Here is a 14,185-nt window from a genome sequence, read left to right on the forward strand (position 1 = left end):
AATATATTCCATACATTCTTGAGTTGTCCGAACTGAAATGCAGATGTTTAACAATAATTTCACTTTTACGGGTCCATTTGGTTTCATTTTAAAGAGTTAAAAGATATATAAGGGTCCATTTGGTTACCAACTCTCCATTTAGCTGGGGACCACCTGGAACCCCCTCAAGGACTCCCACTGTATTACATGAAAGCTTTCTCTCTTGTTTGCATACATCTTTGTGTAACACTACAGTAAGTACAGTAAACGTGATAACAAATTCTAAGTACTCAACACAATGTATTCAAGACAAGGAGATCTTTATTTACAAACTACATTCATTTCAAACAAGGCCACAGAGCGGTATTTACAGGCGTGTGTGTGTGTGTGTGTGTGGTTGCGCGGGCATGCGCGTGTGCATGCGTGTGTGTGAGAGAGAAAGAAAGAGAGAATGTCTAAGTGCCTCTGTTTCAGAAGCACTCTGAAATTCACATGTGCATGCATGCATGTACACGGGACCCTATGGTCCTCCGCTGACTCAGGGTCGGATGTCAGCTTATTTCAGTTCATTGGTCCTTGATCACAGTACTGGAGCAGCTGGCTGCCAGAGGAAGAGAGGTAGAGAATTATTCACTTCTGGGCTCCCTTGCACAGGGAGGGGGGGGGGGGGGGGATAACTGAACTTCTCACCCTATCGCTAAGGGAGATCTCATTTCGGCCGCTTGTATTCGCGACCTTATTCTTTTGGTCACTTCATAAAATGAATATCACAAAAACAAGGAGCATTAGGTCTATAGTATCGTTTTCACAGCTGACATTTGAACAAGTAAACACAAATGAAGCCAATAATGTTAATTGTGGGTTTGTTTCATTTAGGTGTTATGTTACGATAACTGTCAACATCCCATTTAGGACTGTCTATGACCGATTCTATAAACTCTGAAAATCTTCAAATATTTATTAAGAAATTACAAAAAAATTATGTCACAATAAACTTTACAAATATATATACACTAACAAACTGGGTTCCCGTCTTAAAAGGTGTAGTTACAAAAAGGGATTCCTGCCCATAATGGGTATTATAGACTAGCTCAAATGAGCATATCATTGTTGGTCATAAATGAGACAGAGTTAACAACACACACCGGCCAAAATCAAACAACAATATTGTGTATTTTTTAAATCAAATGTCCAACAAACGACATAATCAAGCCCAGGGTTTCATCCCCCTTTCATTTAACTGTACACTGTCCATGCAGGCACAATACACACCTCCATGAAACATACCTACAACTACAATGTGTCATTATTACCTTCAGCTGCATCTATCTGTCTAATGTCTCTCCATAAAGTACCCGCCTACCACTGTAGAGACTGGGCTTCCATTATTCAACACAGTGCATCTGTATGGTAGCCTGGGTTCCGGCCTGCTTCGCTGCGCTCCGAGATTTGTTTTGTCACTTCGCTACTCCGTCTGGAAAGGGTCCTATCTCCAAGGTAGCCAGGACATTTAAACGGGAGAAATCAACCCGTGGCTTCTGATTGTTCTGTTGTGCGGGCTGGGGGAAAAGAAACACCAGTTTGACGTCGTATCAATGCGCACTGCGTACTGCGCACTTGCGCAGCTACTGCTGTTGCCCTGCAACGTACGTATCATTCAAAACTCACCCCACACAGCCGTCAGTTTTTGAGTGGTGCAACCACTCAAAGGAACAGCAATGTCCGTGTTCACCTATGTACCTATGTGTCCGCCTATGTGTTGGTTAATGAGCAGCAGTATGACTATTAGTACCAGTAGGGACGCTGTTGTGCCAGAAACAGAGAGAGAGAGAGTGCTGCACTGTTGCCTGCTAATGAGAGAGAGAGAGAGAGAGAGAGAGAGAGAGAGGGGGGGGGAGTTGTTTTTGTACTACTGCATCTGACAGTGGACTACTGAATCAAATTAGTGTTACTTTTTACCCTAGGTTTTACTCTCGAGTCGAGTCGAGTCAGAAGCATGGACAGAGTGGCGCTGGCTGATGACGATAGCAGCAACAACGTGGCTACGTAACAGGTGACGTTATGAAATACGAGTCAACAGCCTGCTGGCCAGACTGAATAGCGAGGAGTGACAAAACAAATCTCGGAACCCAGCGAATCAGGCTGAAACCCTGGCTATCTGTATGGCTTGGTCTGGCATTGGCAACAACAAACACAGTGGCGTGTCATCTTTGTTGGTACACTAGTGACTCCTAGTGGTTGGTCGGTGCACCTGTTCAGTGGGGAGCAGAACTGGGAGGAATAGCGTGTTCTTCCATGTTTCCCTCACGGTGAAGCTTCTCACAGTCAGGTCTTAAAGAAGCAGCTGGGGGTGACTCACCCCCAGAACAACAGTGGGGATTAGCAGCAGCAGGGTCTGTGTTGTAGTATACATTAGTTCATTGTTCGAGGGGAATTGTCATAATGACAAATGTGGGTTTGCTGTGAAACTTATCTATTGACTTGATGTGAAATATGAAAATGCAATTTGAAAATATCTTTTTTGCCACATGTTTGTACACTCATGTCAGCTGTGCAGGAAAACACCATCTATTTGCGTTCTTCTTAGTCTGACATGATTTTAGCCATGTTAATTGGACATCTTTGTAATGCTAAACGTGTCACTAAGTAACATCACATGCAGTACTCCTAGTTATTTGTAGCCAATACATACATTTTTCTGCATATTGTGGCAAGTGTTATTAGAATATTGCCCATTACCTTACTGTCTGAGGGTTATTATGAGCTAGCATAATAGAGCTATTATGTGTTGATCCTAGACTGAAGAAATCTCCATCTCTACTACTCTTTAAAGCAAACTACAAACAAATACTCCTATCCAAAACGCAGTAGTTTAATTTACAGTTGGTTACATGTTTGAGTAGATCTGCAGACGGGTTGTTATTATGCTTGTAATATATAATGTTTGTAATATATATATAACGTATGCATATACAATGTGTACTGTGTGTTTATGTGTATGTACTGCATGTCATTTTGTATTTAAGCATATCTATTTGAATGTATTACTGGTATTTTTGTGTTTATTTTTAAATGTCTGATTCTTCAAATTAGGGGAAGCCTTTTGGCTTTTAACTTCTCCTGCACAATATTAATATGTATGTAATTTTCTCCTGTTTTTAACCATAAAACCTAAAGCAGATGAACCAAATAATACTGTCATGGGATCCTTTGATAGAATATGAAGACAGGATATGTTAATTGGAAGGATTGAGGTGGAGAAACTTACTACAGTCAAAGTTCCAGTTCAGAAACCATTTTTGCCCGTCACCTCACACGGTGGTCATAACTTTGAGGGAACCCGAACGGAATCTGAGGATCTTCTTTTTAAGAGCGTGGGAGGCTTTGATCTTGACAAAAGCCTTGGGTTGGGAGGAGGAGGAGGCCTTGGCAGTCGCTTGTGGGGGGGATGAGGAGGAAGAGGAAGACGGGGCAAGTCGCGGGGGCAACTGCTGAGGCCACACCAGCCCCCCACTCTCATCTGAGTCACTGGACAATGAACTGGAGGCCGGGGAGTAGACCTCACTCATACTAGACTCAGACTCCCCTGCAGGGGCGGCTGCTGCTGCTGCGTAGCCCCCCTCGGCCCGACAAAGAAGTGCTCTCTCTGGGTAGTCCAAGAGTCGAGGCTGGTGGTGCTGGCGGTAATGGGTCTGGGGGCAAGGGTGTCCCTGACGGGCTCGCCGGGGCGGTCGTTTGTGCACCTGCCCGGCAGCCTCCCCCCCCTCGTCCTGGCTGAGCTCCAGGTTGGAGCACCAGCGCCGACCCTCATTGTGGACGCCGGTGGCCGTTTGAACCCCCATCATGACCTCGGCCTGGCACTGTGCCGGCTCTCTCCGGCTCTGGGGCCTTTCGCTGGTGCTGTATCGACGCTCGGGCAGCCCTCGCTGGCCCAGGAGACTGTTCTCTGACTGAGATCGACTGGTCTTACTGCTCGGTCTCTTGGAGCTCTGCCGCTCGTCGTGGGTCTTTTTAGAGCTTCTTGACTTGGAGCCGGGCTGGTCGGGCGAGGCGACGCATTGGCCGGGTTTGGGCTGATCTGGGGTGTAGTGCCTGGGGGAGCGGACAGGGGCTTGGCAGCCTTGGCCGGGGATGTACTGAGCACTGACGAGGTGCTGCTTGTGATGAGCCGGGGAGTCCGTTAGGTGGTAGGGCTGCTGAGGGGACTGGGTGGGCTCACAACAAAGGTCCAGAGCCCTGACACCACAGTCGAGGTCAAGGGGGGGCAGGGATCGTAGTGGCAGCCCCCCGGCCAGAGAGCGAGGCCTGGAGGAGTGGGGGTAGGGAAGCGCCAGATTATAGCAGTTCTCCTCCAGAGATGGAGCCTCTCCTCCACACACCTCCTCTTCCAGCGGATCACCCCCCCAGAGATCACGCTCTGCCAAGAGGTCACCCCGGGGGTCAACGAGGAGGTCAGCGTAAGGGTCGGGCGGGCAGTGCTCCGGGGTGTGAGAGGGAGTCCTCCTGAGCAGGCTGCCCTGGCTAGAAGGGTCAGGGTTCAGCGTGGTGCGAGGCTGGCTCGGCCGCAGGGAGTGGGTGTGGCGCTGGATGAGACCCAGGATGTAACCTTCAACCCTCAGGGCATGCTGGTACATCTCCTCCTCTATCAGCTCGTCCTCCTCTGTGGCATGCTGCTGAAGCCAGGCTTGATCTGTGGTCTGCTGCTGGTGCCAGGCTGTCTGCTGGTCCTCCTCTGTGGCATGCTGCTGGTGCCAGGCTGTCACCTGGTCCTCCTCCGTGGCATGCTGCTGGTGCCAGGCTGTCACCTGGTCCTCCTCCGTGGCATGCTGGCCACCGAGTTCCCACTGAAAGGGCTCCTCTGCCGGGCCCTCCTCTGCGATGCCCTCCAGAGGCGGGTAAGGGGCAGAGAAGGAACGGGGCAGAGTGGCACGAGGTGGCACGTCCGGGTGGTGCTCTTCGTTCAGCATCAGAGGGTCTCCTATGAACCATGAAACAAACAACAACACTGTAGTAAGCATAGAGCTGGCACTTGTCCTTTGGACAAGTATACATTTCCCATTCACTTGTCCTTTGGACAAGTACATTTCCCATTCACTTGTCCCTGGGACAAGTACATTTCCCATTCACTTGTCCGGGCACAAAAGTCACTTGTCCGGAGCACAAGCACACACAAATACATTTTAAATCAACTAACTGTAAGTTGGTTTTGGTGAATAAATACATGTTTGAATATTAGATGAATATTCTCGGTTTACAAGTTAATAGCCCTAGATTGTCTGTGATCTATCTTACATACATTTCATGCATTTAAACTCACCCAGTAATTAATTCCTAAGACTTGGAGTCAGATATTGTCATTTGTACTCTAGTTTCATATCTATTTGAAGGTTCTGGCAGAAAACGAGTGTTAGGAATGAATTTTTGGGTGAGTGCACACGCAGTGCTACGTTTAAATGCCGACGAGGTCAGTCTGCTAGCCATGTGCAGTCAGGTAAGATCACATCTCTCAGAAATCCATCGACCAGCATGCATACTTTCTCAATAGACCGGGGCCATGTATTTGCTGAATAGGGTATCGTTTTTTTTTAATTCATATTCTTGATTTGATTTTAAAACATGTTTTAAATGTTTCATATAATCATCAAGAAAATGAATTAAATCTGCACTTCCAGTCGAGTAAGAGTCTTTATTAATAAAGATAGTGCTCCGCAGCAGCAGTCATACCAGACAGACAAACGCGTTTCGGCGCGCAGGCCTTCGTCAGTGTCAGAATTTTATTCATTTTCTATATGTTCTTTTGGAATCTGCACCCAGCACACGCCTGAAACTATATAAAACTGTCTCAGTATAGCGTGCCTTTTCCCCTGAAGAGAACTCATATAATCATCAAGCCATAAGATTGATCGGTCGTTTAGCAAAAGGAAAGAAGTGACGATGGCCAGTATCCGTTTAAAAGAAATAAGTTCGGTTTTCCTGAAGCGGAATGGCTGACAAGCCTTAATGTCAAGACCTGTGTTTTGTTTTATGAAAGAAAAATAAGTGTATAAGAATGCTTCCTATTCAAGCCTAAATGATGGCATGGAATCAATAATTGAAAGTCAATGTTTACTTTCTCTGCTTGGAAATTCTTATCATGTTTGACATCAAAGGTAGGGCACTTTTTTTCACAAGTTACATGTAAATCAGTGCCAATAAATCTGCTCAAGATAGTTAAAACGCAATGTTAATATTGAACAATCACTTAAGCAGCACATCTGTAGTGTACATGACATACAGTACATTTGGAATGCTATAAACAACTACTCAGGTTAACACATATACTACTGTGGCTGCCTGGAAGTGGTTTGTGGCAGCAGGTCTGCTGGTGTTCCTTACCCAGGGACTTGGGCCTGTCGCTGCTGTAGGCCCAGGGCCAGGACGGAGAGACAATGGTCTCCGTGGGCTCAGCAGAATGAGGCCTCCCTTTAGGAGACTGACCCTCACTGGACTCATAGAAGCCTGAGAAGCATAGGACAGGGAGACAGGGAAATGAAGAGAGAGAGAAAGGGAAACAGAGAGACAGCGGAAATAAATCACACATTATATCCCCTTGATTCTATCAGGCTCATCAAAACAAAACTTTTTTTCTTTTTCTTTTTTGTTTGGGCTAGCCCCTCCAATGTCCAGTTTTGAGGGTTTGTGTAAACACAAACATTGTCTCTAACACAAACATTGAATGCCATTGACAATGAATGGCCAGTTTTGAGTGTTTGTGTAAACAAACATTGAAGACAAAGGTGAAGGCGCAAATTGTGATTGGCCGGAATGAGACGATGTATGATGATAAGAGCGACCCTCACTTCATACGGGTGTGATTTATTTTTATTGTCTACACACATTTCACAAAAAAAAAAAAGCAACACCACAAACGCAAGCAACTGGAGCATGAAAAGCCACAATAATTGCTGCGCTCATAACATCAAACTCATTACACAAAGAAGTAGGAACAGTGGTTCACATTATCCGTTCAGAATGTGAGGACAGAATAAATGACGTTAACTACATTATGTGCACTTTCAGCAGCTCTAAATGGCATCATGCATAAAGGGATGTCAGCTATGGCTGAGGCTAAGGGCCGATTCATACTCCTATTTTACCGCTGTTTCGGCGCTGTAGTGCCGAAATGATTTCGGCTCGTCAGGAGTTTTCAGTAGCACCGAAGAGCTGACTTTAGGACGGTACCCGCCCCCCCGAACCTCAAATGACGTCAAATTGTAGGCTCTACAGCGCCGAACCGACTTTTATTCGGCTCTAAAATAGGAGTATGAATCGGCCCTAAGAGGTTAAGAGCAATATCGTTTCTTTCAGTTTTCGCAGAACTTGTTGGAGTAGAAGTAGAAGTACTGGAAATTGGAAATACTCCAGCATTTTTAATGCTAACGTGAGTAGCATTACGACTTGATCAATCAAAAGCACTATCAAAGACCAATAGACCTTTAGCTAAGCCCCTCCCCAAACTGCTATGGTCCAACCACAGCTAAGCATGACATGGGTTAGACAAACCTCTCCACCAATAGTTTTCCTATATGATAAAACATCGTTTTGAAGAAATGTCACGCACATATTTTTCCAGTGCATACGGCAGGCCTTATTGACGGATTTGGAAGATATTTTGAAGGTCTGTTTCCGAAAATGAACCAGTATTAAATGTCCATGATATTTACATTGGAATGAATGCCTGGCTGTGTCAGCTAAGCCAACCCATGGCTTAGCTAAATGGTGCTAAGCGTAGTATTTATAAATTGCCGTATATCTACAGCAATGGCGTTAAATGTGTTAAAGCGCAAATAACATGCATTTTAAAACTGCTTTTAATATTTAATAATCATATGGTCTATGTCCCTCAAAGTTATTTCTAATGGTTTGAGCCTCAATCACCACTCTGATATAACCAGGCCTTGTCATTTCTTTCTGGACTTTGAAAGCAGTTTTAGCTGCAGTACCACAATGTCCTGAGGTGGTGGGGGTGCTGATATGCAGATTATTTAATATTTGAGTCATTATAATACTGATGCTAGATAAAACCAGGCTTGTTTCCATTCCATGCCAGCTTGGAAAATCAACAATGGTGGACATTGTAAACAAAGTGGAAATGCAAATTTGGAACTTAAGACTGAAGAAGAGGAGGAATTATACAAAGTAGGGTGACAATGATGACATCACGATGAGGCCAAAATCAGCCGAGCTGTTCCTGAGAGCAATTTCCATTAAAACACCCATATGACATGAAGGCCTGATTGTTCAAAATTGGTTATTTGTGGGGATAGAAAACACACATGGGAGCCCCAAAAACACAAAAGAAATTGAAAAAGTTGAATTTTATGTTATAGGTCCTTTAAGTAAATGTACTTAGTTACTTTCCATGACTGGTTAGTTGTTACCTGAGCTGGGTCTGCTGTCCCCTGGGTCAACTTGCACTGCCTCGTAGCTGCCTTCGTCCACGTCTGTCCGCAGGTCTCCTAACTGATGTTCCAATGCCTGCATCAACCCCCAGGGGGAGCTCTGGAGTGCACTCTGAGACACAGACAAAGATAATATTATGTACTCTGATTAATTGAAAATGGAGGACCCTTATGTAAACAAGTCTTTGCTTTTTCTGGTTCTGTCCTCAAGTAACAGTTTTTGACCTGTACTTTTGTTTGAAATGTACCCATTCTGCATACTGTGAAATACATTTATCAATCAATCAATACCGCAAGTTGTAATAATGCCTGTAGCTCCTAAAAGAAGAGAGCAGATATAATACAGCTATTACATTATGTTAATAGTACAATTTACTTTCATTGTAGTTTTAAATGGAAATGTGTGTCCAATCTTATTTCTTTATTGTCTCCACTAATTGTCTGTCTGTTACCAGCTAATCTTCCTACTAGGCTGAGGAATATATCCCACCCTTTTCACATTGGCCTATTTATAGCCTCACCAGGAGGCCACAACCTGACCTGGCCCGGTGTTGACCTGTGGCCCGAGGGGCAATTTATCTAGTTCTTATATATAAAATGGTTTCAACATGTGTATATACACACACACACACACACACACACACACACACACACACACACACACACACACACACACACACACACACACACACACACGCATCTTAAAGTTCCTGTTGTGCTTCTGCACGTTGCTCTGAGTCTATATGCATGTAGGCCTCTTAGCCATCTGGATGACATGAATTATTCACTGCTCTGAAAAGTGTACGGAGATGTTCTTTTATATGGACTAGCCCTTACCCGTTGTGAGATATTTCCCCCCCCCCCCCTTGTGGCCGTGGGGGGTACTGCGCCCGGGTGCGTTTGTAATTGACTAATAAATTCATTAATAATAATTAATGTGTGAAATCGATGGTGAAATCATATGGTCAATGCCTGTGTGAAAAGTGGGAGTGATTGGTGTAGGCAGTAAGGCGCTACGGCAGTGTTTCTGACACAGACACACACAGACACACAGACACACACTCAGACATTGTTAGAATTATAGTATGATGATATAGTATGATGAACAGGTGCAAAACACACACACATGCACGCTCGCCCACCCGCACACACGCACGCACGCAGTCTCTACACGTCTCTCTCTACACAGACAGATACTGACACACTCACTCGTCATGCACCCTATGAGGAAGACCGTTAAATTGGTGCTTGTTTAATTAACAAGACAATTTCTGCCTCTCTGAGCCGGTCATCTGATGTATAGACTTACATCAGCACACATGTGTGTGTGCTTGTCTGCATGGGTTACAACAAAGACACACACGCACATACGCACGTTGAAGCATACTTGCTTCAATTTACTGTATGCAAAATTACAGACACGCTTGGCTCATTTACTTCATTAGCACATGATTGAGCGTGTCACTGTGAAGAGGTGACATTTCCAGCATTAAGACTCCTCTATGATGGAGAGCCTGTCACACAACTGGCACCAGCCATCTCCACTTCAACAGCATCGTGTGTGTGTGTGTGGGTTACTATACTTTGATCCGACGGAGCATTGGTCCGATCGACAACCTACCTCAAACCCTCACCCTAACCCTAACCTCCCCCGGGGCAGACACCTAAACCTAACCCCAACCCTCCCCCGACCCCCAGCGCACCTCGGGCAATGCTCCGTCGGATCATAGTATGCCTCCCGTGTGTGTGTGCCTTCTTGGTTCTTGTCCCCATCGAGCTAGAAAGAGTCGCTTGATCTCCGTTCACTCCATCGGGCCAATTCATTTACACCAATGGCGGATCATTTCAACGATGAATATTCATGCACATAATAATTCATGCACACGTAAGACGCCTTAATATAGGCGACGGGCGACCACAGGGCTGTGTCATGCACTCTAGGGCAATACATGACAAAAAGGCAAACCTTTTATATTATATATTTATTATTCTAAATTAAAATAAGTTAAGCAATAATCAAATAAACTGGTATGAGATGTGACAATGTCAGTGATCAGTCATGTATATACAGTGTATGGATGTATGGAGTGTGTGAGTGTTGTAAAAGGTGTGCAACTGCTTTGAAGGAAGGAAAGAGAGCTGGCTTGAGACCCTGGAAGGAGAGTCCCTTATATACTCTCCCAGACCACACCCCACTCAGGTGTGCACAGTTGGCCTAACGGCCTGCTCCACTCTGCCCTAATCACCCAGGCTGCCTGATATCCTGCTGTGCAGAGGCAGAGGGGGCAGGGCCGTCACAGCTGAGACACTAGTCTACCAGAATAATGTCACTTCATTATGTCAGCGCTGTCATAGAAGTTTCATTTTAAATTGTAAAAAATAAATAAACCGTCTCGGCGATGTTGTCAAGGAGTTGTCTCTGTGTCGTCACAACTGTAAATAAGCGGTCTCAGAATTTGTTTATAATTCGACGTCAGTAACATTAGCGTTTTCTCTCAGTCAGTTGATTCTTTATATCCATATGAGTCAAACCACCGCGATCATGGGTAGTGGATAATGGGAAAGTCCCTGACAGTCAAAATGACAAAAGCAATCTTTATGATCTTAATACTGAGGCACAAACAAACCAACTATTTTATAAGAACAATATTGATGTAACTAAGATATTTGACGAGTTAGGATTGAACCATGCGACCTGTAGTGTTTCTGACCGCTCATTGATGCAGACCATTAATCATGACCACAGGAGTCAAGATGACAACAGTCCATGACAGCACACAACACTCAACTCTACCATGATGGGTACCTTTTTCTATTCTACCAGGGGGTTAATAATTCTCTATAAATGACTAGCATGAAAACCAGCATTGCTCTGACTCCCCTGGATTGCCTCTGTGAACCACTGGGCTACAGTAGGCCCGGAACGCTTAAGAATACAGCTTTGTCAGACTTCATGTTTTTAGCCCATAAAACAATCCATCCATTTCCAAACATAAAGCTGCAAGCAGTGATCCTTATGACAGCATCACATCAGTGGCCCTGCATGGGGTCGCCTGGTGGATAGAGAGAGCATCCATTAGCCAGTGAATGTCTGTCCATCTCTCTATTGAAAACGCAGAACCTTCATGTCCTTCAACCATGAATGCGACTCCTAGCTGCCCATTCACTCTTACTACTCTACTAGTCAAACAGGAATATACTGTTTCAGGACAAGAGTTCTTTAAAGTATCTATACCGTGGTAAACAAAACACTGTGGCAAGAAGAATGATGGTGGTGAACTTAAAGAAGGTCCAAGAAAACTCTGTTCAGTTCAAGTAGAAAAATCCCTTATGCCATTGTTAAAAAAGCAAGGGTTAAAAAATGCTGCTGAGCTACGTGTTTCGGCCTAAGGGTCCGCTCTCCATTTTCTATAATTATTTAAGGACCCACAAAGCACTTCTACTACTTTGTTTCTGAGAAACATACTGTGTCTCACACAGAAATAAAGAAAAATAAGAGAAAAAAATAACACAATTAAATGTAGTACAGTATATTATGGTTTCAGAGCTCTAATAACAAACAGGCAATGCAACAGTAAACTATAGCAGGCCGGACTCCGGATAAGGATCTTTCAGCCACTGCGCACAGCGCTGCAATCAGTGCCTGATCTCTGGACTCCTTTGTCTGGAAGGCTGCCTGGATCAATGCTCTGATAATGTTGAGCGCAATTGACCCAAGCTAACTTATACACTTCACAGTACAACCTCTTTTACGCACAAAAAACAACCGGGTGCTTTCTTTTGTTTTCCGACGACAGTGCTCATTGTGTGTGACTGTGAAACCAAGCATTATCATTACAACGCTGCCCGGGGGGACGGGGGGGGGGGGGACGACGACACACTGTGTCATTAGCTACCAATGTGAGGTAAAGATATAGCTGGGAGGGAAGCGGTTATTGGAAATCAATTCATCAATGACGCGCTTTCACCACAATTGATCGTTCACCTCCTCCCTGTTCGAGCCCAGTCAGTCATGCATGCATGCACGCACACGCCCACCCATCAACATACACACAGACACACACACACACACACACACACACACACACACACACACACACACAGTCACACACACACACACACACACACGCGCGCACGTGCGGACTGCGGACACTGTGGTGCTGCTTATTAAAATGTAATGAAATGGTACACAAAACAAACAAGGCTTGTTGGTGGGCAGACAAGCTAACCCTGCATGCAGCGCCGTCTCGAGCACAAACACAAAACCACAATAACACCACACACACATCCACTATAAGGATGGCTCTGGCTGGCTGCATGAGGGTCCCAGTCCCCCCTTGTTTTGATTCTGTTTCATTATTAATGGCATCAACCCCCATCCATGGTTGCCAGACAGCCTGCACACTGTATCATTAGTGTTTCACTGCATGGGGGATGGGATGGGGTGACGATGGGGGGGGGAGACGGACGAGAGGGGAAGTAAAGCTGGCAACACCTAACCATAAAACTGTAAAGATACGGACGGAGGGTGTAAAATATTAGGACCACCTCCTCCTCTCACGGTGACAACAGGACCCACCAGATGAAAGCTATATATGATTGATTGCGTCCGTTAAATTGACTTGGGTCATGAATAGTGAGCAGAGGACGCTCAGGGGACCCGACGGACTGAAAAACCATTTTCTTAAGCCTTGAGATGAGTGATGCGGGGATGCATGGATCGCTGCAGCAAGATATATTAAGGGAAATATTAATGATACTTCACAATACCCTGTAAAGACAACGCAATGACATCAAAATAAAATAACATTTTACATTTTTGTTTGTACATTCTGTACATTCTCAGCTAGAGGTGCTCGGATATCGACTGGCCACAGATTTAAATCAGACGATTTTCACTCCAAATGACTTGATCGGTGATCGGCAATTTAACCGATCTGGAGAAACCGATCTTTTATACCATTTTGGGCGGGAACCCCTTTTGTTGTTTTAAACATTATGTTATAATTTAGCTATTGAGAAATAGCAGATCTACAAGCTCATAGCTTGTAGGTCTGCTATTTTTGAAAAATCGTGAAAATATTTATTTCAGAAAACTGGAGGATTTAGAAGATTAATTTTGAGGTCAGGCCTAAATGGGATAATATGACTTTGCAAGTTTGCATCTTTGTGACAGGCCTAAACATTCTGAAGAATGCCCCCCTCTTAACCAGCAGCCAGCTCTGGCCTGGTGCTTCAGAATGGGCAGCAGCTCTTCTGGCTCGTTGAGAGCTGGAACATATTGAGCCATGGAACAAGACACACAAGGCATGCAGGCTCACTTATGGCCTCTCTATAATTAAAGCTGTGTTGTGACTGCCTCCAGAGAGAGAGAGAGAGAGAGAGAGAGAGAGAGAGAGAGAGAGTCAGTCTGTGGGAAGCCGGAAACTGCCACAAGTACACTCACGTGCACAGAGGCCAAGAGGAAACATGCACACCCACACGCACACGCACGCACGCACGCACGCACGCACGCACGCACACACACACACACACACACACACACACACACACACACACACACACACACACACACACACACACACACACACACACACACACACACACACACACACACACACACACACACACACACACACACACACACACACACACACACACACACACACACACACACACACACAGCACACAGAGAGCCCCCATCTCCATCCCTTTGCTGCCCAGTAAACATTCTTTCAATTATAGATTTACGCTTGAGTTAAATG

General features: G+C 45.0%; 1 protein-coding gene across 1 annotated transcript in view; it reads right to left on the bottom strand.

Moving 5' to 3' along the window:
* Nucleotides 1–3,242: 3,242 nt before the first annotated feature.
* Nucleotides 3,243–14,185, bottom strand: part of LOC310864155 (dapper homolog 3-like) — a 17,570-nt gene continuing 6,627 nt past the window's right edge. Inside the window, exons 2-4 of the mRNA XM_083772737.1 lie at nucleotides 8,400–8,532; nucleotides 6,355–6,477; nucleotides 3,243–4,957 (exon numbers count right to left, since the gene is read on the bottom strand). Of these exons, the coding sequence (XP_083628863.1) occupies nucleotides 3,291–4,957; nucleotides 6,355–6,477; nucleotides 8,400–8,532 (1,923 nt within the window). The 3' untranslated portion in view covers nucleotides 3,243–3,290. The remainder of the gene's footprint in view (nucleotides 4,958–6,354; nucleotides 6,478–8,399; nucleotides 8,533–14,185) is intronic.

Source organism: Protomyctophum parallelum (genome assembly GCF_964188405.1).
Source record: "Protomyctophum parallelum genome assembly, chromosome: 9".
Classification (NCBI taxonomy): domain Eukaryota; kingdom Metazoa; phylum Chordata; class Actinopteri; order Myctophiformes; family Myctophidae; genus Protomyctophum; species Protomyctophum parallelum.